This window comes from Corythoichthys intestinalis, chromosome 8 (genome assembly GCF_030265065.1).
Source record: "Corythoichthys intestinalis isolate RoL2023-P3 chromosome 8, ASM3026506v1, whole genome shotgun sequence".
NCBI lineage: Eukaryota > Metazoa > Chordata > Actinopteri > Syngnathiformes > Syngnathidae > Corythoichthys > Corythoichthys intestinalis.
Window position 1 is genome coordinate 50553582 of NC_080402.1, and position 27120 is coordinate 50580701.

Here is a 27120-nt window from a genome sequence, read left to right on the forward strand (position 1 = left end):
AAGTAAAAAAAAAAACTTTGTTGAAAAGAATAGTCAAGTCATGAGTAACATTATGAGTAACTGCTTATGATGTTTGACTTTTTCAAATGTCATTTTTTTTTTTTCTCAGCACAGTTATCTATATGAACTGTTATAATTATACTGTACAATAACCCATTAAATAACCACTTTAAAGTGCCTGTGACAGCATAAAAAAAACTTAAATAGAATTAGGCTATAATGTCAATGAGAATCATATTTATTTATTCTATATACAAGAGTTTGGCAAAGTGCAGATGACGAGAAATTAGTTTTTTAATCTGCCGTTTAGCCCCGCCTGTCATTATAGCGCTCTAGCATCCCCAGCTGGGGGATGACGTCGGCAGGGTCACAATTTCATCTGATTTAGAATTCAGCCCGTTGAGGGGCAAGATTCAGAATGAGGAAAATGCGACAGACAGCATCAAAATGTCATGATTGTTTCAATCTTTCTACTCCAATATTTTTACAGGATATTCTTTTTATCTAAGTGTTTTTCCCCAATTTCTAAATAAATGGTATGGTCATGACAAATAACAGTCTTGTGCTAAATGGAAAATATTAAAATGCATTTGTTCAGTAGGACAGAGGAAAATTACTGCATAATGGTCAAAACTGCCAACTTCTTCCTCTCCCGAACGGTATTTTATGCAACCGGAGTTAGTCCGGCTTTTGTCATTTCCCCGGCTTCGGAGATGGAGGAAAAAGCGACGTTCTGCTGCGGACACGGCTGTGCTCGTCGCCAGGAATGAACGGCGAAAATAGCCCATTCTCGGTGGACAAACCGGCTGACATCGGTGCACGGAGCTGCTCGTGGCCAAGCCTAGGAAAGCGCATTCTAGGCGGGCACACGAAGATGGGGGTGTGCGACAAGCCGCAGGTCTTCAGCCGTGTGGTCCTTCCCGGTGGACAAGGAGCATTGTCATCCACAAAATGCAAGCCACCTCCTTTTTAAAACGTGTGGCATGATCCCAGTATTTGACATAATACAAAACACGTAGTTTACTCACTTTCTCCAAGTCCAATGGTGCCACAGTTGTCGGACTCTGCCTGGTGCAGCGACAAAAACCTGCAGCACATTTGGCAGGAGTGATGCGAAAAATAAACGAATTAATCCGCAAAGTCAGCTCAATCTGCATTCCATCTGCATGCCATAAAGCAATGCTGTATTGTGAGATGCTGACCCGGGTGACGTCACATTCGCATTCTTCCTCAATCTGGGAAGTCACTCATTTTCTTGGCGTGAGATTAAAAAAATTAAATATGTAAATCGATCACTTACACACACATCCAAGCGGTCCATTTCATTGAGGAGCATAAAATACAGTGTAAAATATGAAATAAACATGCTTTTCGCTGTCATGGGCACTTTAAGCCCCCCCAAAACCCCCAAAAAACCAAATACATTGAATTCCGCCGATAGAAAAAAAAATACAGAAATGAATCATCATTTGTCCATAGAGCATGAGTGCCCTCTAGTGGAGAAAATAGTTCCTAGTTTGAATTGTGAATAGTTTCTCCATAGTTCCAATTATGAAATTAAAAGGATCATCTGTGATTTTCCGTGGTCAATCGGTGCCAAATAAAAAATTTGAGAGAGTCGGCGCTGTGCGGGTGCCGCGGCCCTTCCCTGGCCGGCCGGGGTGGGGTGGGATGGGGGGGTGAATGCGGCGGCCACAGTTCCCTCCCGGGTCGGCTCAGCCGGAGCCGCGTCTCCTTCTCCCGGGTACCGGCGAGGTGCTCCCTGGTGTCATACGCCTCCGTCCCCTTGGTCTGTTTCCGGCCCTGTCCGCCTCTCCAGACTGCAGCGGCTGCCACTGCCCTCCTGCCGGCGGGGTCGTCGGCAGGGCCTCTTGGGGCACGAGGGGCCTTGGATGGGGTTTGCTGTCCCTTGCCGGTGGGGTGGACGTCCCCTGGTCTCCGGCGCTTGGCGTAGCGCCTGTTCGTGGAGCGGGGCGGGTTCTCGGGCGGCGGGGGGAGGGGTTTGCAGTTGCGGGTGCGCCAGGGGTGGTCTGGGGCGGGGGTTGATCGTGGCCCTGGCGTTTCTCCAGCCCTGCGGCCGGTGGCTCTGGTGGACGGAACAACGGCTGCGGGAGCCTGCCTCTTAATTCATGCACTCCTCACTTTGCACTGTGATTGTCTTTCAACCTGGCACCTACATACTCATTCATTCATCCGGGGAGAGTTGGGACAGGGCCATACAGGGCCAGGCTCCCCCCTGATTTTAATGCATCACACACCAAGTTTGTGGGATGGATGGGACCTGGGGGGGGGGGGTTTGCGTCCCCTCTTCCCATCCCGGAGGGCCGGTGCTGCGGGAGGAGGGATGGGCTGTGCTGCCCCCCCCCGAACGCCCTCCCTCCCCGGACTGGCTACATGGGGGCTGTGGGCCCTGGGTTGGCGTCGACGCGACATCTCCGCTCATCTGCCCAGCGGCCGCGTGCTGGGTGGGGATCACGTGCGGCTGAATGTGATTGGGCGTGCTCGAGTGGAGGGGTCCCGGTGCTGGGATTGGCGGTGGGGCAGCGTAGGGTCGGTTCCCAACGGGTTTACACTCACAAGGGATTCACACGATTACTGGGTTCTAGATCACACAGGTGATTTGTGTACACTCTAACCCTCCCAATCACTTAGCTTATAGACTTCCCCACCCCCCTCCCCTTCTTTCCTTGGTCAACAGGCCCCCCACATGGTGTCAACTGGAAATACATTCAGCTGACGATAACACCAACATATTAGTTAGTGTAGGCGTTCAATGTATTTCTTGTTGTTGTTTGTTTCTTTTCTTCTGTTTCCTTTCTTCTCTTCCACCATAACCCCTTCCTGTTCGCTGCTTTGTCATAATAAACGAGGTATGTTGAATGATCACAATGGGAGTATGCCATACTGTCAATGTGAAACATTAAAACTGTTCAGAACAACTGGACACTTAGACTTCCATTCTCCGTGTCAAACAGCTGAATAGGACAGGTTTTTATTAAAATAAAAAATGAAAATAAAAAATTCCAAAAAATGGGAGAGAGGTTAAAATCGGGGCTTCCCAATAATGTTGAGGGCAGTGCTTTATGTCAAACGCTGTACTCATTTTTTACAGTGTGTTAAAGAATCCACGTGATTCAACAGGCCGGTGTGATCGTAGAACGGCAAGCTTGAGTGTGATTGGTATAATGGAGTCATGTGATTATTGTTGCGATGCCCCATTGGTGAAACTGGTAGAGCTACTGTTGGCATCCCTGGCAAAAAAAAAGTCAAATCAAATATTTAACCCAAAGTAGCAGAGTAAGAGTAGCATTTCTTCTTCACGCATCTACCCAAGTAAAAGTAAAAAGTGTGGCTTAGTGAAACTACGGTACTCTTAGAAGTACATTTTTCTCAGAAAGTTACTCAAGTAAATGAAACGGAATAAATGTAATGCGTTACTACCCACTTCTGCCGGGCAGTGAATTAATCTTAGGTCTTTAAGAAACATAAACCATGCTTTTATGCAGGATCTGGCCATATACTGACACATTTGCACAACCTTTTTTTGAGAATTCGTAGGTCAGTAAACCGCCAGTGAACTCAGGTCCATCCAAAAACCTCATCATGGTCTCGGCAGCGGCAATTAGCTGACAAGTGGCCCCTCGCAGTGTGGGAAATGCTCAAAGGTGCAATGGAAACTTTGCACCTAGAGCGACCAGATATAGAGTGCAGACTCGAAGCACAATAAACCACATATGTACAGTATGTTGCAGATGTACTGTAGAGAGCTTTACATAATCTAGTGGGACTTTTTTGGAGCAGGCAGGCAGAAGAAACATCTTTTTCGTTTTTCAAATGAAGATAAACATTTTACTAATTATAAGGGTATTTGTCCTGTGACAAAAATGACTAAAATAGATTTCAATTCACATAATTATGTAATTGAGCAGACATGAATGTCAAGCATTTTAGGCAGATTACATCTTTTTTTTTTTGTATTTTGACTTTCAAATACTTGTATAATCATGAGTTTCTAGATTACGTAACTCATTGGAACATTGAAGAATATTTGCCTTTGAGCAGTTTTGATCTGCTGCAAGAAACCAATAGTAGATGATCTCTCTCTCTCGCTCTTTTTTTTTTTTAACTTTAGGGGAAAAAAGAATCACATCAACAAAAGACAAGAATACTGTGGACCAGGGACAAGTCTAGCTTTTAAATCTGAGGGGCTGGCGGGTGGGGTGGGTCATCCTACAGAAAGCCACGGGGCTATAATGTGGTGGTAGTGGTCCGGGCAGGGAATTAGCTTCGGCGCAGACAGAGTGTAATATAATTTCCTGCGGCAAAACGACACAGCCCCGTCGTGCTGATATAGCTGCATAGAAGAAACAAGACTACTCTCGTCCCACGCACAAATCAGTGTTGTTTTTGGCAGCCCTTTTAATTTTTGTACTTAATACTTATTAGTCTTAATCATATTTTAATCATCTCAAAATGTTTGCCTTTGTCTAGTTTTTGCTGACGAAAACTCAAGACTAATTTCGTCTAGTTTTAGTCGACATTTACAAAAAAAGCTTTCGTCTGTAAAATTAAAAAAAAGTTTACTCCCAAAATGAATGAATAAACAAATAAAGGTTTCCAACTATTCCGAATGAACATTGACAGACGGGCACATACTACAGTGTTTACGAGGACAACGCCAACTTGGTGATTATACACACTCAGCAGGAAAAAAAGTACATTATTTTCCATGAATTAAAAAAAAAAAAATTAGAAAATCGCTGTTTACTGGAAAACAGAAAACTTTTCAGGGTCGTTTGAAAAAGTCCCTGTGTCGCACGAAAATTCCGGTCGTGTCGATACTTGAACGGTTCCGATTTGTGAAATGGTTCGGGTTGCGCGGCGCGCCGAAAAAATGCAGAGAAGAAGATGCTAAAATAATAATAATAATAATAAAGTCTTGAAAAAGACCCAGATAATGACTTATTCTCACCTGGATGCCATGAACTGTATGTTAAAAAAGTTGCCAGAGAGTTTAAGAGGACGCTCACTGTTAGCATTAGCCTAATGTGGAGGCGAAGGCTATGCTAATGCTACAAGTTACATTTAGTGCAGTGGTCTCAAACCGGTCCTCAAAGGGCCGCAGGGGGTACTGGATTTCATTCCAACCAAACGAGACAAATACCTTTTCACCAATCTGGTTTCTTACAAGTGTAATCAGTTGATTGCAATCAGGTGCTGCTTATGTTAGTAGAAACCTCATTGGTTGAACTGTTTGTGCTGGATCTGTTGGAACAAAAACCAGGACCCACTGCGGCCCTTTGTGGAGTCGGTTTGAGACCGCTGATTTAGTGTGAGATGATCACTCAGCACAAACCTTCAAAGGGTAAAGCAACATTGCATATTCTCTCTGGCCAAGAAAAAATCTTACCGTGTGTGCAAGCCTGCATGCGCCATATACTGCAAATTTAGAGTGTCTTAATCAGATTATTTTTCTTAAATCTAGTCAAATCATTTTCTCCATCTTGTTTTGAGCATTAAAGACTAGTTACCAGATTAATGCATCAGATTAGTCAATTTACTTTAAGTAAATATAACTATTTGTTCTGTTGCTTGCAATCCGCAATTAAGCTAAATTATGGAGTTTTTTTCGGTTTACAGTGCAGTCAATTTTATTGCTTGTTTTTTCCATTCTGCAGTTTCAAATGAAATTGAGCAGTCAATGAATTTTCTGGTTCTTTCTTTGAATATTGGCTATCTCTGTATATACATATGGTGGAAAACACTCAGGTGACTTGAAGTTCCACTCTGAAACCCCCAATTTGGCCAAATTTCAAAACTGTCCTATATGCACGTGTGATACATCATTGGAAAGCTTAAAATCTCAATTTTCTGGGGGAAGAAAACATTTTAAACAGGAGGGCATTTAAAAAAAAATTAAACAGCAAAACCCTAATTGGAGGTGAGTGCATGAGAGAGCATAATTAATGACACCATGATTGTAACGAGATATTATCGCGTACTTACCTCTTTTCGATCCAGAAACTCTATGGCATGTATCACAAAGTGTCAAGACACACCTGTGAATGGCCACGGCCGGATTTTTGGGGGATTTTATGGGTGAAACATGGTAATATAACAAGGGTCGCGGTGTAGAAATCAAGGTGTGGTCGAGATTTTCTTTTTCATATATTTGTCATATACTTTGTTTGGATCGATTATTTATCATATAAAATATTGGTGAAAATCGACAGTAACAAAAAAAAAAAAAAAAAACAATTAAGCGATAGTTATGAGGTAGATATACATGACTTATTTACACACACTCTTTTATTCAACGTCACGTAATTTGTTTAAAAGTTTAAAATATGTGATGAACAATTTTTTAAAGTCGTTTTTTTTTTCAACTAAATATTAGAAATCAATAAATGATTCTAAGCCAAAAATGACAGACATTTCGAATAATAAATATAAATACTTCTTTTTATGGCTTGGTTGAAACAAAAGCTGTTGCGCGAAGTCTGTAAACGGGGGTCTCCAGGATAAAACGGACAAATCAAAAATATTTCCTAGGCTTAATTGACCATGAAAGGCAGCATATTGTTCTATCAAACACAACAGTTCTTTTGGCTTAAAATACAGCAGTGTATTTTAAAGAGGGGTGCAAGAGCAGAAACGGCTTTTTCAGCCTTGTCTGTGATTTTTGCATCGGGAGAAAATACTTTTTAATTGTATACTAAATTTTAAAGCAAGTACTTTTGTACTTTTACTTGAATAACTTTTTTCTTAGACATTTGTACTTCAGTATTTTTTTTTGTCCCTGTATCTGTACTTGAGTAAAAAAAAAAGTGAGTACTTCATCTAACACTACAATTAACACTTATTTCACCACTTGCACCCTCTCATTTTCACATTTGCTTGACTGTGATGTCATTGGTCATAAAGGGAATTACAGTAGCTGCTCCAGCATCACATGCCTTAAAACATGTACTTTTAAAATCAGGACCTATAGCACAATTAAATCAATAAACAAAAATGAAAACAAAGAACATTTTCACTTTATTTAGCGTTAGTAGTAGTAGAGTTAGTTAGTAGTTGAAACCTATGGAAGCAGAGGTTACACATTCGCTTCCATGTCTGTTTGTTTGTCTGTCTGTTTGTCCGTGTGTTTATGTTCAAGATAACTCAATAATTACTATCAAACTTGTATGATGTGATTGTATTAAGAACCGGAAGAGGTGGGTATTTTCGTTAGTTTTGGTAAGTAACTATAGCAGGCTATAATAACCTTGGCATAACCTACCTTTAATATACTGAATTCCATTCTCAGGGAATGAGATATCCCTCTGTTCTTTCTCCAAAGGCTTCACATTTGCATCAGCAGTGGAATTGTCTGGGAAAGGAACACAGCGTATTAAATTAAAACTTGCTGTCATTTTTTATTAAAATGAGCACAAATAGGATACATTTATAGGCTTTAATACAGTGATTCTGATAGCAAGGTACAAGAACCACATATGGTGTGTGGCCTCCTCCTATTGGTAAGCAAAGGAATCACTGAATTATATAGTATTTCTGTGTAAATTTGTTACTAAAGTACGTAGGTTAACTGTTTGATTATATTAAACTAGTACTGCAACGATAAATCGAGTAATTGATAAACTCGAGTAATTCGATTAAGGAAAAAAAGCTTCGAATCAAATTTAGCTGCTTCGAGGATTCGTTTAATTAGAGTGACATTGTAATGGTTTGTTTTGAAAGTGGTGCATTTGGCTTGATTGATTTGGGTTGATACACTGCCATCTAGTCACAACAGTGAATATTCCATAACTCGTCTAACATGGCTGAATCCAGTTGCTCCCTGTTAAGACCAACATCAGGTGTTTTTTTTTTTTTTAAGCTAATATGTTTGTTTATGTATTCGTAATTTAATTTAGAAGTATATTTAGGAGTATTTTGTGGGAATATTTGTTTGAAGGATTCGTTTAGGGCTTTGTAAAAAAAAAAAAAAGTTAGCTTTTATAGCATTTAACGACCTCTGCTATGCTTGTTAGCTAATTGTTCTTTTGTTGGACTTAGATCCTAATTTATATATATATATTTTATTACCGGCTAAGCTCAAGTATTTTAATTTAGTTTTAAATGCATTTAGTGCTCTTGTGAAATAAAAAAGTGCAATCCTGCATAGTTTGAAGAAACACTCGGGAATTTTATTTTGTATTCACATTTATTACTCTTTTGAAAGTGCAACCCTAGCAAGCCAAAATAAATGTTATTGTAGGCATAAACGCTTGTTTCTCTGTTTGACATCTTCTAAAATTTAGTCTGCAACACATTTAATGTTCGTAATCCGATTACTTATATTACTCGAAATAACTAATCAATACAGTAGATTAATTGATTACCTAAATAATCTATAGCTGCAGACCTATATTTATTTGAACATTATTTGAACTTTTTTTTTTGAACACAACAATTATTCTGCTGGCCAAAAGTATTGGCACTCCTGCAATTCTGTTATATAATGCTCAATTTCTCCCAGAAAATGATTGCAATTATAAATGCTTTGGTAGTAATATCTTCATTTATTTTGCTTGCAATGAAAAAAAAAAAAAAAACACAAAAGAGAATGCATTAAAAAAAAAAAAAAAAAAAAAAAAAACATTTTACACAAAACTCCAAAAATGGGCCAGACGAAACTATTGGCACCCTCAGCCTAATACTTGGTAGCACAACCTTTAGACAAAATAACTACGAACAGCCGCTTCCGGTATCCATCAATGAGTTTCTTAAATTGCTCTGCTGGAACTTTAGATCGTTCTTCTTTGGCCAACTGCTCCAGGTCTCTGAGATTTGAAGGGTGCCCTATCCAAACTGCCGTTTTCAGTTCTCTCAACAGGTGTTCTATGTGATTAAGGTCTGGGCTCATTGCTGGCCACTTTAGAAGTCCCAGTGCTTTCTCTCAAACCATTTTTTAGTGCTTTTGAAGTATGTTTTGGGTCATTGTCCTGCTGGAAGACCCATGACCTCTGAGGGAGACCCTACTTTCTCACACTGGGCCCTGCATTATGCTGCAAAATATTTTGGTAGCCTTCAAACTTCATAATGCCATGCACACGGTCAAGCAGTCCAGTGCCAGAGGTAGCAAAGCAACCCCCAAACATCAGGGAACCTCCACCATGTTTGACTGTAGGGACCGTATTCTTTTCTTTGAATGCCTTGTAGTTGTTTTTTTTCCCCTGTAAACTCTGTTGATGCCTTTTCCCAAAAAGCTTTACTTTTGTCTCATCTGACCAGAGAACATTCTTCCAAAACATTTTTGGCTTTCTCAAGTAAGTTGTGACCAACTTAAACCTGGCTTTTTTATGTCTCTGGGTCAGAAGTGGGGCCCTCCTGGCAATCCTACCATAGAGTCCCTTTTCATTCAGACGCAGACGGAGAGTAAGGGTTGACACTGTTGTACCCTCGGACTGCAGGACAGCTTGAACTTGTTTGGATGTTAGTCGAGGTTCTTTCCACCATCCGCACAACCTTTCGTTGAAATCTCTTGTCAATTTTTCTTTTCCATCCACATCGAGGGAGATTAGCCACAGTGCCATCTGCTTTACACTTATTGATGACACTGCACACGGTAGACACAGAAACATTCAGGTCTTTGGAGATAGGCTTGTAGCCTTGAGGTTGCCCATGCTTCCTCACAATTTTGCTTCTCAAGTCCTCCGACAGTTATTTGGTCTTCTTTCTTTTCTCCATGCTCAATGTGGTACACACAAGGACACCGGGCAGGCGTTGAGTCAACTTGAATCCATTTTAACTGGCTGTAAGTGTGATTTACGTATGTGCCACAGGTAAGTAACAGGTGCTGTTAATTACACAAATTAGAGAAGCATCACATGATTATTCAAAGGGTGCCAATACTTTTGTCCGGCCCATTTTTCGAGTTTTGTGTAAAGTGATAATGATTTGATTTCCCCCCCCCATTGTCTTTTTTTTTTATTTTTTTTTATTGCAAGCAAAATCAATGAAGATATTACTACCAAAGGATTTGTAATTGCAATAATTTTCTGGGAGAAATTGAGCATTATCTGACAGAATTGCAGGGGTGCCAATACTTTTGGCCAGCAGTGCATGTAAGTACCTATTTTTCATTTAAGAATATTTATTATGCTTTTAACGCTAGAAACAAATATTCTTTTGAGGTGTTCCCTAGTGTAAAGAGTTTCAGAACCATTGACTTATCAAACTGCTCCAGGAATTGTTCTTGTGCAATTACAATAGTTGGCCACCACCATATTCTGCTCTAATTATGAAAACGTTACATAACATTCAATTGTCATGTTAATAGCAGGATTATTACGTTACCTCTGTACAAAAGAACAAGTCACTTACCAATTCCATTTCCTATTGTGGGAAGAAATTCAGTATTGTCTGTGTTCATGATGGAAAAGGATTTTCTGTAAAAAGGAAACTTTTTGTTTAACAAGGAATAGAAGGGGGTGAGGAAGCATGAACAGAGGTTTATTTTAAGCATAACTAGAAGGGTACAAGTCCATGGTTGATTGCTCTATCCTGTCATTACATTTAGCTTGGTGCGAGCAATGTTCACTGTAGTGTATTTCCTGCCATGTTTTCACAAGTGTAAAAGAACTTTCCATGCCAAAACACCCACACTTATAAATCAAATATTCCTGCCTCCTACTTAGGAACTCTTTTTTATATATCTTGTAATGACCTTATTCAAAACATCAATAATATTCATGATTAAGAATACAATATCAATAAAACATTATATTTAACAAAATTCTACAGTTGTCTAATACTTTGCTCTGGGAGATACCAGACAGAAAATATGCAGTCAAAAACTTTTTTGCATGACCAGAGCCTTCATGGTTACGTTAAAATGTATTACATTGTACTTTTGTGATCATGCTTTTTTCTTTAAAAAAAAAAAACAAAAAAAAAACAAAACAACAACAACAACAAAACAAATGAATCCAAGTCACCCATAAATAATCTTACCTGCTCTGCGGTTTGCAATTGAAGAATATCTGCTCCGTCAGTGGAAGCTATTAAGATCTACCACTTTCTGTGAAAGCAGCATCACAAAGGAGAGTTCAATGAAGTGAAGAGACCTCATTTCAAATAAGGTGGAGCAAGGAAGGCCATGCAAATTCAAAAGTGCACAAAAGACAGTCCTTGGAGGACCAAATGGCCTCTCCTATGATTCAAAAAGTAACAATAAAGCTACAAATTTGAAGATGTTTATTAGTGAATCAAAAACAATACTGTTAATAACATAAAAAAAAAAAAAAAAAAAAAAAAAAAAAAAAAAAAAAAACACACACATCAAGCCACATACTTTTATTTCAAGGAACTATTACGCCATCTTGTGGCTATGAAACGTATTCACAAATCACATGCAGTGGAAAGCTGCATAAATTGAGTACGGTAAATAATGCAGGGCCAGAGGTGCGTAGAGTATCCAAAAATTGTAGTCAAGTAAGAGTAGCGTTACTTCTAAATAATATCACTCGAGTAAAAGTAGTCACCCAAAAATTGTACTCAAGTACAGGTAAAAAAGTATTTGGTGAAAAGAATGAATGAATGAATGAATACTAGATTAATGAGTAACATTGTGAGTAATTGCTTACAATGTTTGATTTATTTATTTTTTTTAAACAATGGAATTTTTTTCTCAGCACAGTTATCTATATTAACTTTTATTATTATACAGCACTATAACCTATTAATTAACCACATTGAGCCAAAGAAAAACAAACAAACAAAATTCGACAAGAGTAAAAAAAAAATAAAATAAATAAAAAATACGTCAAGAAATTTTGTAATGAGTATCATTAAGAGTAAATGCTTAGGGTGCGTGATTTAAAAAAAAAAAAAAAAAATTAAATCTATATGAATAGTTATTATTATACAGCGATCAGTGTTGTTAATTTTACTTTAAAAAAGTAATTAATCACAGTTACAAATTACTTCTCTCCAATAGTAATTGCATTACTAACTCAATTACCTGAATGTAAGAGTAATTAGTTACTTGGCAAAGTATTTTCATATTTTTTTTTCATTCCAAAAAAACAACAACATAGTAACCTTTGCTATATTTGGAAGTCATTCAATGTTGTGAATCAACTGTTAAAGTTGTTAAAATTGCTCCCATTATTGCATTTGTTCCCTTCTGTCTACTTTCGACATGTGAAAGTTTTAAAACTGTTTCATCATTTGGAGATAGATTGAAGCCAAGATTTTGCCAATTTTGGAGAATTTTAGATAAAAAGTTACTTACAGTAGGTTCGCTAGGAAGGTTCTCTACAAAGAGCTTTTCAGAGAAGTCTACTGCTTTAAGATGGCGGTTGCTTACAAACGCCGGCGAGTCTATCATTTCACATCTAGTTCTCTATACATGTGCTTAAGGCCGCCGTGTCTCTCTTTTCGCATCTTGTTCTTTATACATGTGATATCTAAAGTAGCATCATGTGGGTGTAGTTTGTAGGCTATCGGCTACAGTCAGGTATTATTGGAGCCACCTAATATCCCGTTTGCAACGGCTTCACAACTCCTTTCCCTCCGAGAGAGCTCTCGTCTCCGTTTGTAGGCTATCGGCTACAGTCAGGTATTATTGGAGCCACCTAATATCCCGTTTGCAACGGCTTCACAACTCCTTTCCCTCCGAGAGAGCTCTCGTCTCTGTGAGTCCGTGTCTTTCAGACTTTTCTCACATCATTCAACCAAGGTAGTAACGTCAGTAACGGTAACAGCGTTGCCAAGATGAGAAAAGTAATTAATTACATTACTCACTAGTGGAAAAAAAAAAAAAAAAACACCGTTAGTAACGCCATTATACTCTGACGCCGTTGTTAAAAACACTGACAGCGATACTTAGTTTTTCGCAGTTAATAGGGAACTCCCCCCCATCCCCCTGAAGAAACTTAAAATCTGCGAAGTAGAGGCGGAGCTTATTTACATATACATATCCGACATGTACCCCACCCCCAAAGTATAATTAAAAACAAAACAAAGCAAACAAAACAAAAATGAACAAAAAAACAACTGAGGGTGCAAAGTTTGAAGCACGAAGTAGTGCGGGATCACTGTACTATTGAAGAATCCTAAAACCTTTTACAGAACCACATTAAGCCAAAGAAGAAAAAAAATCCGGCGAGAGAAAAAAAAAATACAGAAATGAAGCATCGTTCTATAATGCAACAATAAAAAATTACAGAAACTAAGATAACATTTTTCTAATGATAATAAAATAAAGGAAAAAATAAGAATACATGGACAAATGAGAAAAACAAGGGGGAGGAAAAACAGGAAAAACAATCTATTAATTCATTCACTCCCAGCTATTTTCACCGGTGCAACCCCCTTCGCCCCGGGCCGTTTTACTGGATTTTGACTGATTTTGCAAGGCACACAGAAAATTCTGTTCTATTGCTATATAAACATGGAACCCACCAAGAGAAAGATTAGACTCTCTTCTTTCAGCATGAAAAAAAAGTAAGTTCATATCTTTTTCCGTTCTTTAGAAATCAGTATTAGAAAATAGCTTAGTTTGAGCAATTTTCCAATTTCTGATGAAAAAACAGAGAAATTGAGCTTTTTGTGAAAGCATACATTTCAAACATAACTTTAACACAGCTATACATTAAAAAAAAAATGGGGTGTTGAACTGACATAAAACAAATTATGGAAAGAATTTGCACCTGATAATATTGCTTTCCTTCAGCATTTAGCAATTGTGTCCTTTTAACATAAAGCACACATGTCTAGCCAACATTAGGCACTCATGTTGCGCGAACATAACGCGCTCTTGTTGAGCCAACATAAGGCACTCATGTTCACCCCAAAATACATGCTGAACCGACATTAAAAAATACATAATTTGCACCTGATTAAATTGCTTTTCTTCAGTATTTAGCAATTGTGTTCTTTCAACATAAAGCACACATGTTGAGCCAACATAAGGCACAACTCGGGCTGTCAAATTTATCGCGTTAACGGGCAGTAATTAATTTTTTAAATTAATCACGTTAAAATATTTAACGCATGCACGGAACAACCCACTCATACATTGCCGCAAACAGACTACAATGGCGCCGTTCTACGTATATACAGAGCTAAGAGGCAGTGACAAGTGAGTGGATACAGACATTCATTTGGACCAAGCTTTTAATTGCCTAAAACTTTGACATCTCTTCCACAACAATTATAACTATTGAGGCGAACAACGTGGGGAAGAATGACAGGATTTGATCTTTTTCTTCACACCCTGCATTGTACACAACACAGAGAAGATATAGTATTTGCAGCCACCACACACAGTCATGGTTACCCATTTTCCATCATGCATTTGGGCAGAACAGTTTTGTCACTACATTATCATTTATTGAAAGCTCAACAAATACACTAGATGGCAATATTTAGTCACAATTTACAAACTCAGATTTATCCTTTAAGAATCTATCCGTGGATCCCTTTCAAAGAAAGAATGTTAATAATGTTAATGCCATCTTTTGGATTTATTGTTATAATAAACAAATACAGTACTTATGTAAAGTATGTTGAATGTATATATCCGTCTTGTCTTATCTTTCCATTCCAACAATAATTCACAGAAAAATATGGCATATTTTAGAGATGGTTTGAATTGCGATTAATTACGATGAATTAATTTCAAAGCTGTGATTAACTCGATTAAAAATTTTAATCGTTTGACAGCCCCGATTTTAACGTAAATGGCCGTCAATGGCATCAATTTATATATGCCTCAATGGAATCCAGTACATTGGCATCAATAGTAGCGACATTCATGATAGTCAATGGCATGGACGTACATAGCTGTCAGTGGTATTGACCTACTTAGGCGCCACTTCAATGTCAATGGGCTGTAATGGTAAGTGGTCAAAAATTACAACCACCTATGTTTCCCTGTCATTGAAAATGAAGGGAAAATGTTTGCCATTAAAAATGAATGGAATTCCGGTCATTTTGATATTTAAACAGGGCCGGTCAGTCAAACGATTTGGAGTCTCCAGTGTGCCGAAAAAAATGTGGATAATAAGATTATGAAAGAAAGAAATAAAAATAAAGTTGAGGAATTTTACTAGCTCGGCTGGTGCCTTGCAAAGTCCCATCTAATTTAAAAAAAAAAAAAAAAAAAATCACTTTTCACAAACAAAATAATAATCAAATGGTGACGGTTATTGGGCCGGCCAGCTCTACCAATGAGGTGTCACTTATTTTTTCAGGGAGTTGGCAACCCTACTTTTAAATCTCGCGAGAAATGACAAGACTATTGCAATTGGTTTGAAAGGCACATTAACATTATGTTGCATCAACATGATCTAATTGCTAACACTTTTCTTCTGTTATTCTTAAAGAAATAAAAGTTATTTAATGAAAAAAAAAAAAAATAATATAGCTACTCATTCATTGTTCATGTTTATGTATGGACTGCATGATTTAATCATGCTCACCTTGGAAACATGATGTGTTCTTGCTGAAAATGCATATAGTCTTTTAATAAACTTTACAACCTACCAGAGTCATTTTTTTAGTGTATTTTTTGCTTTGGTTACATCCCAAACATCTGAATAATGTTTTCCTTTTACAAAATAACATAAACAACAAGACAAAGCTTTTGACTGCAAAGTAACAATTTATTTACATGTAACTAACTGAGAGATGACGCTGTTGTGGCCGCGACAGCCGGGGTAAACGTTTCCCTGATCGCCGCCTGTCTCATAAAGATAGATTTTTTTTGAGAAAGGCGGCGCAGGTTCTGCTCAGTGAGCAGCACGGAATCATGACATGACATGATGTTATACTTACAGTATATAGTGCTTTTCCACCTTTCAAGGCGCTCAAAGCGCTTTACACTACATCACCATCTACCTACTGGTGACGCTGCACCAGGAGAAATGTGGGGTTCAGTATCTTGCTCAAAGATACTTAGGCGAGTTCATCAGGGCAGAGAATCGAACCCACGACCTCTGGGTTAGGGGACAACTACACTACCACTGAGCCACACCATCCCCGACAATCAATGGCATCGTCCACTGCAGTGGTGGTCCCGGTCATTCTACTCGGTCGTCCAGTGCCTGGCATCCCGAGTGTCCTCTAGGTTGTTCTGCTTGGTCGTCCACCGCCTGGCATCCTGGACGCCATTCGGTCGTCTTCCGCTGGCGCCCCGGCAGTGCGGCCCCGACATTCATTGCCGTTGAATCGGGTTACCAAATGCACTACTGCCCTCCAGTGGCCAGTTTTATCACTTTAAAATGGATTTTCAGCTTTGTGCTTTGGAGCTAAATTGAATCAGAACCCAGAGATGTCTCTTGTAAAAAAAAAAAAAACAACGTAAAAGACGTATAAATACGTCTTTGGGACACTGAAACAATTAAAAATAGAACCTATTTATACGTTTTTGGGAGCAAATGAGTTAAAATACTGAATGCAATACACTAATACAAAAAAATGATGAGTCAACCAAAGTCTTCCCAAATAGAGCTATTCTTCTAGTTTTAATCTTGCAATACATATCGCAAAACCCCAAAAATCGCAAAGTAGGTTTTTTCCCAATATTGTTTCAGCCCTAGTTACGACCCACCTCTGTTCAGGACTGACTATTGTTTTGAAAAAAAAAAAAAAACAAACAAAAAAAACATTATCACCACTAAGAACATCATGATGAAATAACAATGAAATACAAAGACACAAACTTTTAGGGAATACATTCTAATTTCAAGGCATATTTGGCTCGGTAACAGGTATTATTTCTTATAACTGACAATATTTATTAAATGTAAGATGTGTGTGCGTAAGAAGTGTCTTGTGCATCAGAATGAACAAAACACAGTGAAGCACCCACCTGAGTTGTAAGGCTTGGCTGTCGCCCATCGGCCACCGTGGAAACCAGCCACCCGCTTCAAGAAAAAAAAAAAATACTCACAAAGGCAGTACAATACATGCAAGGTTTCCATGGTAAAATGGAGGGGTGGGAGGTGTTGGTGCAGATTAATAAAATCTTGATTCAAAACCTTGAAGAGGAGGGTGAAGAACAAACAAAAAACAAATAGATGCACAGATTCAGATCAGTGAATCCTCTAAATAAGCTGTTATTCAATGTTTCAGTAAATCTTATCCTGCAATCCCTTGGGTGTGGTGGGGGGAGGTAGGTGGTTGAAGGCTGGAGGGCAGTGGAGCAGGGTGGCTGTGGGAGGGGTTGGACTGTCCATTTCCTTTTCACTGCTGCCCAGAACATAGTGAGAGACCACAAATTAGAACATGTGGTCTGTTGCATGGCAAATTTCTGCATTTTTGCAGACAAACATCAGCTGCAAACACATTTACGGGCTCAAATGTAAATTAGTGGGTAAGTACAAGTTGCTTGTCCTGGGTCCAAAATATATATTTAAGGTAAACAAGCGGAACAGCAATTCGGCCATTTCCTCCTTTGTGCAGTCAAGGTTGAGAAAAGAACAAGGGAGAGAGTACGATTGTGTTCGTGAGTAGGAGATAGAGAGAGTGGGAGAGAGTGAGGGAGAGAGAGAGAGAGGTTTAGTCTGGCTTTTCTCTGCTGAGCCTTTCAGCTCCTCTCTCACTGTAAAAAGAGGCGTGTCCACAGACCAGTATAAAGTCCAAAGAGAGCCACTCAAGTTGAGCCATTCTCAGACGCCGCTTCTTTGCACTGCACACCAGCCAGTGGAGACTGCAGTTGTTATTCAGAAGGCTGCCTTTTGATGATTTTACAGCTGGACAATCCTAGACCTGATTTTTGGGGTGTTTCAGCAGAAAGGGGCAAAACTCTGGACTTGAAGGACGGGCTCACCTGAACACGCTGGTGGATATTTGTTTTAACACATCCAAACCCAGTTCTTATCACCACTACATCCGCCAGCAGAGCAGGTCAAGGGCAAGCGTTCATTTCAATGCTGTTCCATTGAATCAGTAGGACAGAGAAGCAGTACAGACAAGGCATTGTGCCCCTGCAATTGAAATACCAACCAGCTGAAAATATCAAAGACCATCCTGGACAAAGAGTTTCTCAGAACTCCTGTCCTCTTGTTGGGCTTCAATCTGCTATTTTGAATTCAAAAAGTGATCTAAAGCTGCGCATCACTCAGGAGCGTAAGGTGACAAGGGCAGAGGATTGCTTGCAGGCAGCCATGGTGCGCGAGGGTGGCGTGGCGGTGGCTCCATCCAAATGGGGCCTGTGGGCTTTCGCCACTTTGATGCTCGCAGCACTCTGCTTGTCCGACCAGGCCATCCGATGCCCGGTGTGCTCCGAGGAGAGGCTATCCAGCTGTCAATTGCCGGAAAACTGTGAGGAGACAGTGCGGGAGCCTGGCTGTGGCTGCTGCCCCACATGTGCCCTGCCTAAAGGGGCACATTGTGGCGTCTACTCCCCCCGATGTGGTAGTGGCCTGCGCTGCTACCCGCCACAGGGCATTGAGAGACCACTGCACTCCCTCATGCATGGCCAGGGGGTGTGCACCGATGAAAGAGAGGTGGAGGAAAACTCAGGTGAGCATCTTCACAAGATTTCTTAGTTCCCTCTCAAGCGATGATCTGAAATGAATCATGCAGTGTCTATGTTTTCGCTACTCTTTAGACCCGCTGCCGGACATTGAGATTTCGTGTGACTGGTTTGACATGTGTATTTGACACCGATTTTAGCCACGGCCCACAGAGCAAGTCACCCCGCACGGCCCGGTGGGGGCACGCACTGTTGCAGTCCCCCAGTTGTCGTGCAGCCACTTGCTGTGAAAGGGGCCCTGCAGCAGGATCCAAAGCAGAGCGCTGTGGTGATAGCTGCTGTAGGCGTGTATTGCACGGAGACCTCGTGCTGGAGACATCTGCTGCTTGAGCGTGTGCTCTGTGTGACCTTTTGAGCTGCAAAGTTTCAAAGGATGTTTTTATTTCAATGATATTGAAAGGTGCTTGAGTGTGCGCATTAGAGGTGGGTAGTAGCGTTACTTCAAAATAATATTAGTCAAGTAAAAGTAGTCTTCCAAAAAATGCACTCAAGTTCAACTAAAAAACTAGTTGGTAAAAAGAATAACACTGTGAGTAAATGCTTACGATGTTAGAATTTTTTTAATGAACTCTTATCATTATACTGCTCTATAACCTGTTACATAACCACATTGAGACAAAGATATACAAAACAAATCCACAAAGAAAAAAAAAAAAATAAATAAATGAAGTATCATTTGTCCAAAGAGCATGAGTTCCCTCTTGTGGAGAAAACTTTTCCTCTTATGAAATTAAAAGGGTCATATTTCCGTTTTTTTGCGGTCAAGCGGTGACAAATAAAACCTTTCGAGTCATGTTGACAGTGGCGCTCTATGTCAAATACTTCATTTTTTATGGTTCTATGCCACGTGATTGAACAGGCCGACGTGATTATAGAACGGCAAGCTCGAAATGATTGGTGTAATTGAGTCATGTGATTATTGTTGCGACGTCTCATTGGTGAAACTGGGAGAACCATTGGTGGTATCATCCCTGGCAAAAAAACGACTGAGGGCGTTAAGTTTGAAACGCGAAGTAGCGAGGGATCATTGTATTTTGAAGAAGAAGACGAACACCTATTACATAACCACATTAAGTCAAAGAGGGGTGGGGGCGGATACCGGCGAAAAACAAAAAACACAGAAATGAAGCATCATTCATTCAAAGAGCATGAGTGCCCTCTAGTAAAGAAAAAATATTTCTTATTATAGAACCAAAAGGATCATATTTCTGGTGCCAAATAAAAACTGGGAGATAAAATCCAAGCTTTCAAGTCATGTTGACCGCAGCGCTCTATGTCAAATACGTCATTTTTTACGGTGCTTTAAAGACGCCACCAGATTGAACAGATCGGCGTGATCATAGAACGGCAAGCATGTGGCTGATTGGTATAATGGAGTCAGGTAATTATTGTTGCGACATATCATTGGTGAAACTGGTCACACCACTGTTGGTGTCTCTGACAAAAAAAAAAAAAAAGTAAAATCTAATATGTAGAATAAAGAGAAAAAATGTAACGACGAGTGTAACCCGTAGCGGAGTAAAAGAGTAGCATTTCTTCTTCACAATACTCAAGTAAAAAAGAGTATGGCTTTGTAAAACTACTCTCAGAAGTATATTTTTCTCAAAAAGTTACTCAAAAGATGTAACGGACTAAATGTAACGTTTTACTACCCACTTCTGGCATTAACCAAACCAGTGTCTGAGATCCTGATGTTGTGCAGGGAGTGAAAGCATTGTGGTGGTTGTGGGAATTTGAGAGTCTACGCCTGTGTGTACTGTGAGGAGGCAATAAAAACGGCCGTATCAAAAGACTGTAATGGAGTGTGGCCGGTCTGGGGCTAATCGAGCTCTCTGCAAGCAGTAATTCACATGGTGCTTTTTCATTCCTTATCCTCCTGCCGTTACACTTCTAAATTTGAGCTTCTCCTTGACGTCTCAATCATAGGCTTTTGGTCATTTCATATTCCCTTTTGTGTTGCTGTTTTTTACTTTTACTTTGTGGGATGCCTTATCTGCATACCCTACTCCAGTTCAATGGACTTTAACTTCTCCCTACTGATGAAATAGTATTAACTCTGCCTTTCTGTCTTCTTCCATTTTAAACAAATAGAGTAGTGTTGATTATTCCATGTGAGGTAATTGTTATTAGGTGTCAAGGACGTGGTTCTTTTATTGGATCCACACCGTCCGCATACTGGTCCCACGTTGCTTGAACGAAGTGGTAAAGGCACAGGCCCTCGGCTCCAGCCAGAACAACAAAGAGTTGGATCAGTCATTATAAAACTCCCAGGACACTCATCTCCAGTGCAGCATCTGTTTCCACTGCCCCCCACCCCACCCCCAGGCCCTAACAAGCCTTCGAATGCATCGCCCACCGCGTCCAGCTCCTGCAGGAGGATGAGCTCATCAGCACTCTTTCTGCCAGAGCTGAAATGAGAGCCTTCTGCTCTCCGTGCAGGGCCAGCATAGGTTAGGCCAGCACATAGCGTGACTAAATGGAATCAGAAAAAGCAGAAAAGCTGTTTAGAGCATAATAAAATAAAAAATAAAATAAAAAAATGACTGATTTAGCTGGAAATTTTACATGGGGTGGGGAGATTGGGGGTGGTTGTTGAACCCATCCTGAAAGGCCAAGGGTTCATTTTGCTAAGTTCAAAAGTTTCTTTGTTGATAGTGAAATCTGACCACTCAGTTCTGTTGGTGCTCATGCTTCTTATTACCCTTGGGGCCATAACAAATTGCTAGGAGATGTGCCCAATACACAGGAAATTATCTCTCTGAGCTGAAAATTCATATATGTAAAGAGCCAATAAAAAAAGGAAAAGGTGAAAAGCAACTTCGTCAGAAGTAAAAAAAATTCTCTACGGATGTGAAGCTCCTGAATACTGCCTAATACCTGACACTGCCTCACTCTTAGTCAGGGGTGTAAATTTCGAGGTCGGAACGGTGCTTTGATCCCGAAAATTTGATGGCAACTGTCAAATCTCCATGTTAAAAAAATTGCCGGCTGCCATACATGCATCTCAAAGACGAAAACAATGTACTAAAGTCAGGTTTACAAATACAAGTGATAACAACAAGCCCAATAAAGTGCTTGTGTAGTATCAGCTTTTTCCACTGATATTTATCATTTATCTATTCCACGGAGTTCCGCCAGCATGTGTATCTGAGTCCGACGAGACAGTCGACTTGCGTCGATGTGCACGTGCACGCAGCAAACCACCCTGCCTGAACTCCAGTTGTCCATTTAATACTGACATATTATCAGCATGGATAATTAGCTCTGATTGGTTCAAATTCAAAGGTTTCTCATCTTTCACAAAAAATAAAATAAAAAAATAAAAAATGGCAATGCAACAGAAAACTGATCAGATCTTTAAGAGAAAGGAAAGCGTTGAAGAAGCTTATTTTATTTTATTTGCTCTGATGGGGAGGTTCAGATCATCTTCCATGTTAACCTATAATGCCTAACCCCAGAAATCATAAACAGAAAAGTCAGATTTTTTTTTTTAATTTGAAAGCTTTACGTGGTCCTTAAACATAATATAATAATAATAAAAAAAAAAAAAACTTTAAAAATTATTGTGTATATATGTTTTCTAATTTTGATCATAAATGATACACTAACCATTACATGCAGTTCTCCCGAGGAAAAAAAAAGTGAGATTGAACACAATAAGGTTTTAAACTTTTTTTTTTTACTGCAATGAGGTCCAGTAATGCTTGTCTCAAATGCGATACATTTGGCAAGATAGTTACTGTACACTTTGGATTTATTTTTGTTCGTTTACTGTATCTATGTTAGGCTACCTGCAGTATCTGAACCTTTTGGAATTTCTCACATTTCTGCATAAAATCACCATCAAATGTGAGCTGATCTTTGTCAAAACCACACAGATGAAAAAACTGTCTGCTTTCGCTAAAACCACCCAAACATTTATAGATTTTCAAATTTTCATGAAGATAGTATGCAAACAATGACATAAGGGGTAAAATTAGTAAGTGAACCATAACATTTAATATTTTGTGGCCCCCCCTTTGGAAGCAATTACTTCAACGAGCCACTTCCTGTAGCCGCAGATCAGTCCAGCACATCGATCAGGACTAATCTTGGCCCATTCTTCTCTACAAAACTGCTGTAGTTCAGTCAGATTCCTGGGATGTCTGGCATGAATTGCTGTCTTTAGGTCATGCCACAGCATCTCATTGGGGTTCAAGTCTGGACTTTGACTTGGCCACTCCAGAATGTGTATTTTGTTCTTCTGAAACCATTATGAAGTTCATTTACTTCTGTGTTTTGGATCATTGTCTTGTTGCAGCATCCATCCTCTTTTTGGCTTCAATAGTTAGCGATAAGGACTCAGGTATTCCCGCAAATTATCCTGATAAACTTTTGAATTTATTCTTCCATTAATGATTGGAAGTTGTCCAGGCCCAGAGACAACAAAACAGCCCCAAATTATGATGCTCTCTTTACCATGCTTCAGGGTGGGGATGGGGTGTTGATGTTGGTGAGCGGTTCCGTTTTTTTTTCTCCACACATGACGTGTGTTACTCCCAAACAATTCAACTTTGGTTTCAACAGTCCACAAAATATTTTGCCAAAACTTCTGTAGAGTGTCCAAGTGCTTTTTTGCGAACATTAAACGAGCAACAATGTTTTTTTTTTTAGACAGCAGTGGCTTCCTCCGTGGAGTCCTCCCATAAACACTATTCTTGGCCATAGTTTTACATATAGTTGATGTGTGCACAGAGATATTGGACTGTGCTAGTGATTTCTGTAAGTATTTAGCAGACACTCTGGGGTTCTTTTTTACCTCTCTGAGTATTCAGCGCTGAACTCTTGGCGTCATCTTTAGTGGACGGCCACTCCTTGGGAAAGAAGCAACAGTGCCAAACTCTATCCATTTGTAGACAACTTCTCTGACTGTCAATTGATGAAAATCTAGACGTTTAGAGATGGCTTTGTATCCTTTTCCCAACTCAAATCAACAATTCTTGAGCGCAGGTCTTCAGACAGCTCTTTTGACCGAGCCGTGATGCAAATCAGACAATGCTTCTCATCAAGACAATTCTTACCCGGTGTGTGTTTTGTAGTGAGCAGGGTAGCTTTAAACCACTCATCAGTGATTGGGCACACACCTGATTTAAAATGTTTGGTAACAATTGGTTGCAATTGCTCTTTAAGTCTCCATAGGCAGAAGGTTCACTTACTTATTTTGCCCCTTCAGTCATTGTTTGCATGCTATCCTCATTAAAATATGAAAACCTATAAATGTTTGGGTGGTTTTAGTTAAAAAAGACACTGTATTTTCATCTGTGTGATTTTGACAATGATCAGATCACATTTGATGGTGATTTTATGCAGAAATGTGAGAAATTCCAAAAGGTTCAGATACTTTTTCTTACCAATGTAATAATTTCCTTACAATGTAAAAAAAAAAGTCAACAATTGTGTTATCTTCAAAATATATTCCATTTCACTGTGCATAATGTAAGTCATTTGTAGTTATTTTTGTCAATGTATGTTTAAGTCATTGTTTACATTATCTTCAAATTTAATGTACTGTACATCCTATGTTCTTAAGTTGTTATAATCGAGGCTTTGCATTTAGATGTGAGGAAATGAGAGGGGGGGAATTAGGAGATGGAGGTTGGAGTTACTGTGATTTTGTTATAGATATAACTGCCATAATCATTTTTCTTTGCATTTGTGTGTTTTTGGGAGGTTTAACCCCCCCCCCCCCCCCCAACATAAATAAATAAATAAATAAAATAAAAAATCTGGCTCCATGGTGACGTTTATGTCAGGGAGTTCCAGCAGTAGATTCTAGCCACTTTCACCCCTGCTCTTAGTTAGCATCAGTGAACACAAAAGTAGAAAGTGTTTTTTTTTTTTTAACCCAGGAAAATTCACGCAACGAAAGAAGCAAGTATCCACACCCTGTTGAAGAGAATTATGAGTTCAGGGTTAATTAAGCATTCGGTCCCTAAATCATGTTGGACGTCAATTTGTTTCCATTAAAACCAACTCCCAAAGAACTCTCCGCAAACATTTGTCGATGTCGAAGATAGATTTACTGATAACATCCCGTTCTTTTAGTCTGTCAATACGAATACTCAATATATGACTTTGCGTGTGTGTTGGCATCTGGTCCAACATTCCTATCAAGTCTTCACACAATTTTTTTCCTTTTGTGAAAAACAGAACAATATTATTTACAAATGGATACAGATGGAAGGGATGAAAAGCCTTAAGTTTTGGGAAAATGTTTGAGCATAAATGAAGGTCCGTGACAAGAGTGTAGGTTTGGTCTCAACATTGGTAGGGACAATATAACAGCATAACCTGCATGTATACTTTTTGCTGGGGACAGGAAATTAATAAGACCAAACAGATTGGGTGAACGGGGGTCAAGGCTACATTTCACACGAATATGAACCTAATTCATTGATAGGCTAAATGATCAATGCAAAATAAATCTTTATTCACTTATACTAACTTTCAAATGTGTTGGTTCAGGTGATACAATGTTTGACGTAAAACTTGGTTTCCAAAAACTACTAAAAAAACATTTTGAAAACTTCCAGAGTAAATGTCTGGATTTTATTCGCAAATTTAAACTGCAATACCTGAACAAAACTTACAATATATTAACATACACAATAAATACAAACTTTCTAATAATCTCTTAACTATCCAGGAATGCAAAAAATAAACTTTTATCTTAAGACCACTAAACACAGAGAAATGAAATATAACCAGAGGTGGGTAGTAATGCGTTACATGTACTCCGTTACATTTACTTGAGCAAATTTTTGAGAAAAATGTCCTTGTAAGAGTAATTTTATCGAGCCATACTTTTTACTTTTACTTGAGTAGATTTGTGAAGAGAAACGCTACTCTTACTCCGCTACTTTGGGCTACACAAAAGTTATTATATTTTCCCTCTTTATTCTACATAATAGATTTATTCTTTTCTTTTGCCATCGATGCCAAGAGTAACTCAACTAATTTCACCAATGGGGTGTCGCAACAATAATCACATGACTCCATAACACCAATCAGACGCAAGCTTGCCGTTCCATGATCACGGCAGCCTGTTCAGTCACCGTAAAACAAGGTAAAAAAAAGGTAAAGTATTTGACATAGAGTGCTGCCCTCAACAGCCCTCTAAAGCGCAGATTTTAACTTCTCTCCCAATTTTTATTTGGCAACGGTTGACCACGGAAACCGGAGATACGATCCTTTTAATTGCATATTAATAATTATGAATGAACTTTTCACGATTCAAACTTGAAACAATTTTCTCCACTAGAGGGCACTCATGCTCTTTGAACGAATAATGCTTCATTTCAGTCATTTTTTTTCTCTCGCTGGAATTCAATCTTTTTTTTTTTTTTTTTTTTTTTAAACTTCTTTGGCCTAATGTGGTTATGTATTGGGTAATTGTACAGTATTATTATAACAACAGTTCATAGAGAAATGTTTGTGCTGAGAGAAAAATACCATAAAAAAAAAAAATCTAACAAAAATGTAAGCAGTTAATCACAATGTTACTCATTACTTGAGTAGTCTTTTCACCAAATACTTTTTTATTTGTACTTGAGTACATTTTTTGGATGACTACTTTTACTTTTACTTGAGTAATATTATTTTGAAGTAATCCTACTCTTGAGTAAAATGTTTGGATACTCTACCCACCTCTAAATATAACTGAAAAAACCTCTTAATCAGGGAATAACAAAAATAAATAAAAATGGAGCCTTCCTTCAGGTAAGACAGTACTGCTTTTGTCAACAAGCACAGCCAAACCTGACAAAATATGAAAGCTCCTTTGGGCTGCTTTAAGACCACATGAATAAAATAAAAATGAAAATCGGGGAGAAGGGCTTAAACCTTGGTTCACTACATTTCTTCATTCAGTTTAATTAACGTTAACAGTAGAAAACACGCAGGAGGGCACTTCTTTCTAAGCAGCTTCCTACTTGAGTTTTGCAGGTTAGCAAATTCACACAGCATAATGTTATGCTAACTCTGATGCAGGTCGGACTTTCAGTTGCAAAATTAGTGGCGTGTTCCCCACCTCCACGACATTGACGTCTTTTTACATTACTTACAGTGGCTGCTGCTGGCCGAAAAAAACTTGTAATATCCCTCCTCTTCAAAGGGGGCAGAGGAGGAAGCGGCATGTTGTCGAAATGTTGTATTTCTGTCGGGGCTGTGAGCGCGCGCGTGTGGCGGTCAAGTCATTAGCAAATAAGACACGCTTTTGAAGGGGGGGAAATGGACTGGCACATTCAGTAAATGAAAAGGGGTAAATATAAGTCTGAACATAATGAAAATAATTAACTTAATAATGGTAGGGCCAATTCTATCGTTACAATATATGGGAAGACAATCTAAATTGCCTATAACTGAAGTCAATATATAATGCAAATAAGTTTGCCTAAAGGTTGGTGGGGACAATTCAAGCATCCTAAAATTGGTAGTGTTATGTCCCTACCGTCCCTATGAAAACATATGCCTTTGGTCTGTGAAGATCCAGACCAGGAAATGTTTTGTAGAACTTTTGTTGTCTAAAATATTTATTTCTTTGAATATTA

At 39.0% G+C, this 27120-nt stretch overlaps 2 protein-coding genes across 5 annotated transcripts in view; one reads left to right on the forward strand and one right to left on the reverse strand.

Annotated features, from left to right (window-relative positions):
• LOC130920912 (zinc finger protein Aiolos-like) overlaps nt 1–11078 on the reverse strand; it is a 33105-nt gene extending 22027 nt beyond the window's left edge. For 3 of the 4 annotated variants that reach the window (XM_057844453.1, XM_057844451.1, XM_057844450.1), the window contains exons 1-3: nt 10999–11078; nt 10369–10433; nt 7283–7372 (exon numbers count right to left, since the gene is read on the reverse strand). In XM_057844453.1, the coding sequence (XP_057700436.1) occupies nt 7283–7372; nt 10369–10417 (139 nt within the window). In that variant the 5' untranslated portion in view covers nt 10418–10433; nt 10999–11078. Of the gene's footprint in view, nt 1–1028; nt 1088–7282; nt 7373–10368; nt 10434–10998 lie in introns of those variants that run through there. The other variant, XM_057844454.1, reaches the window with a different exon arrangement.
• Nucleotides 11079–17672: 6594 nt separating this feature from the next.
• Nucleotides 17673–27120, forward strand: part of LOC130920148 (insulin-like growth factor-binding protein 4) — a 66220-nt gene continuing 56772 nt past the window's right edge. The window contains exon 1 of the mRNA XM_057843094.1: nt 17673–18519. Within this exon, the coding sequence (XP_057699077.1) occupies nt 18162–18519 (358 nt within the window). The 5' untranslated portion in view covers nt 17673–18161. The remainder of the gene's footprint in view (nt 18520–27120) is intronic.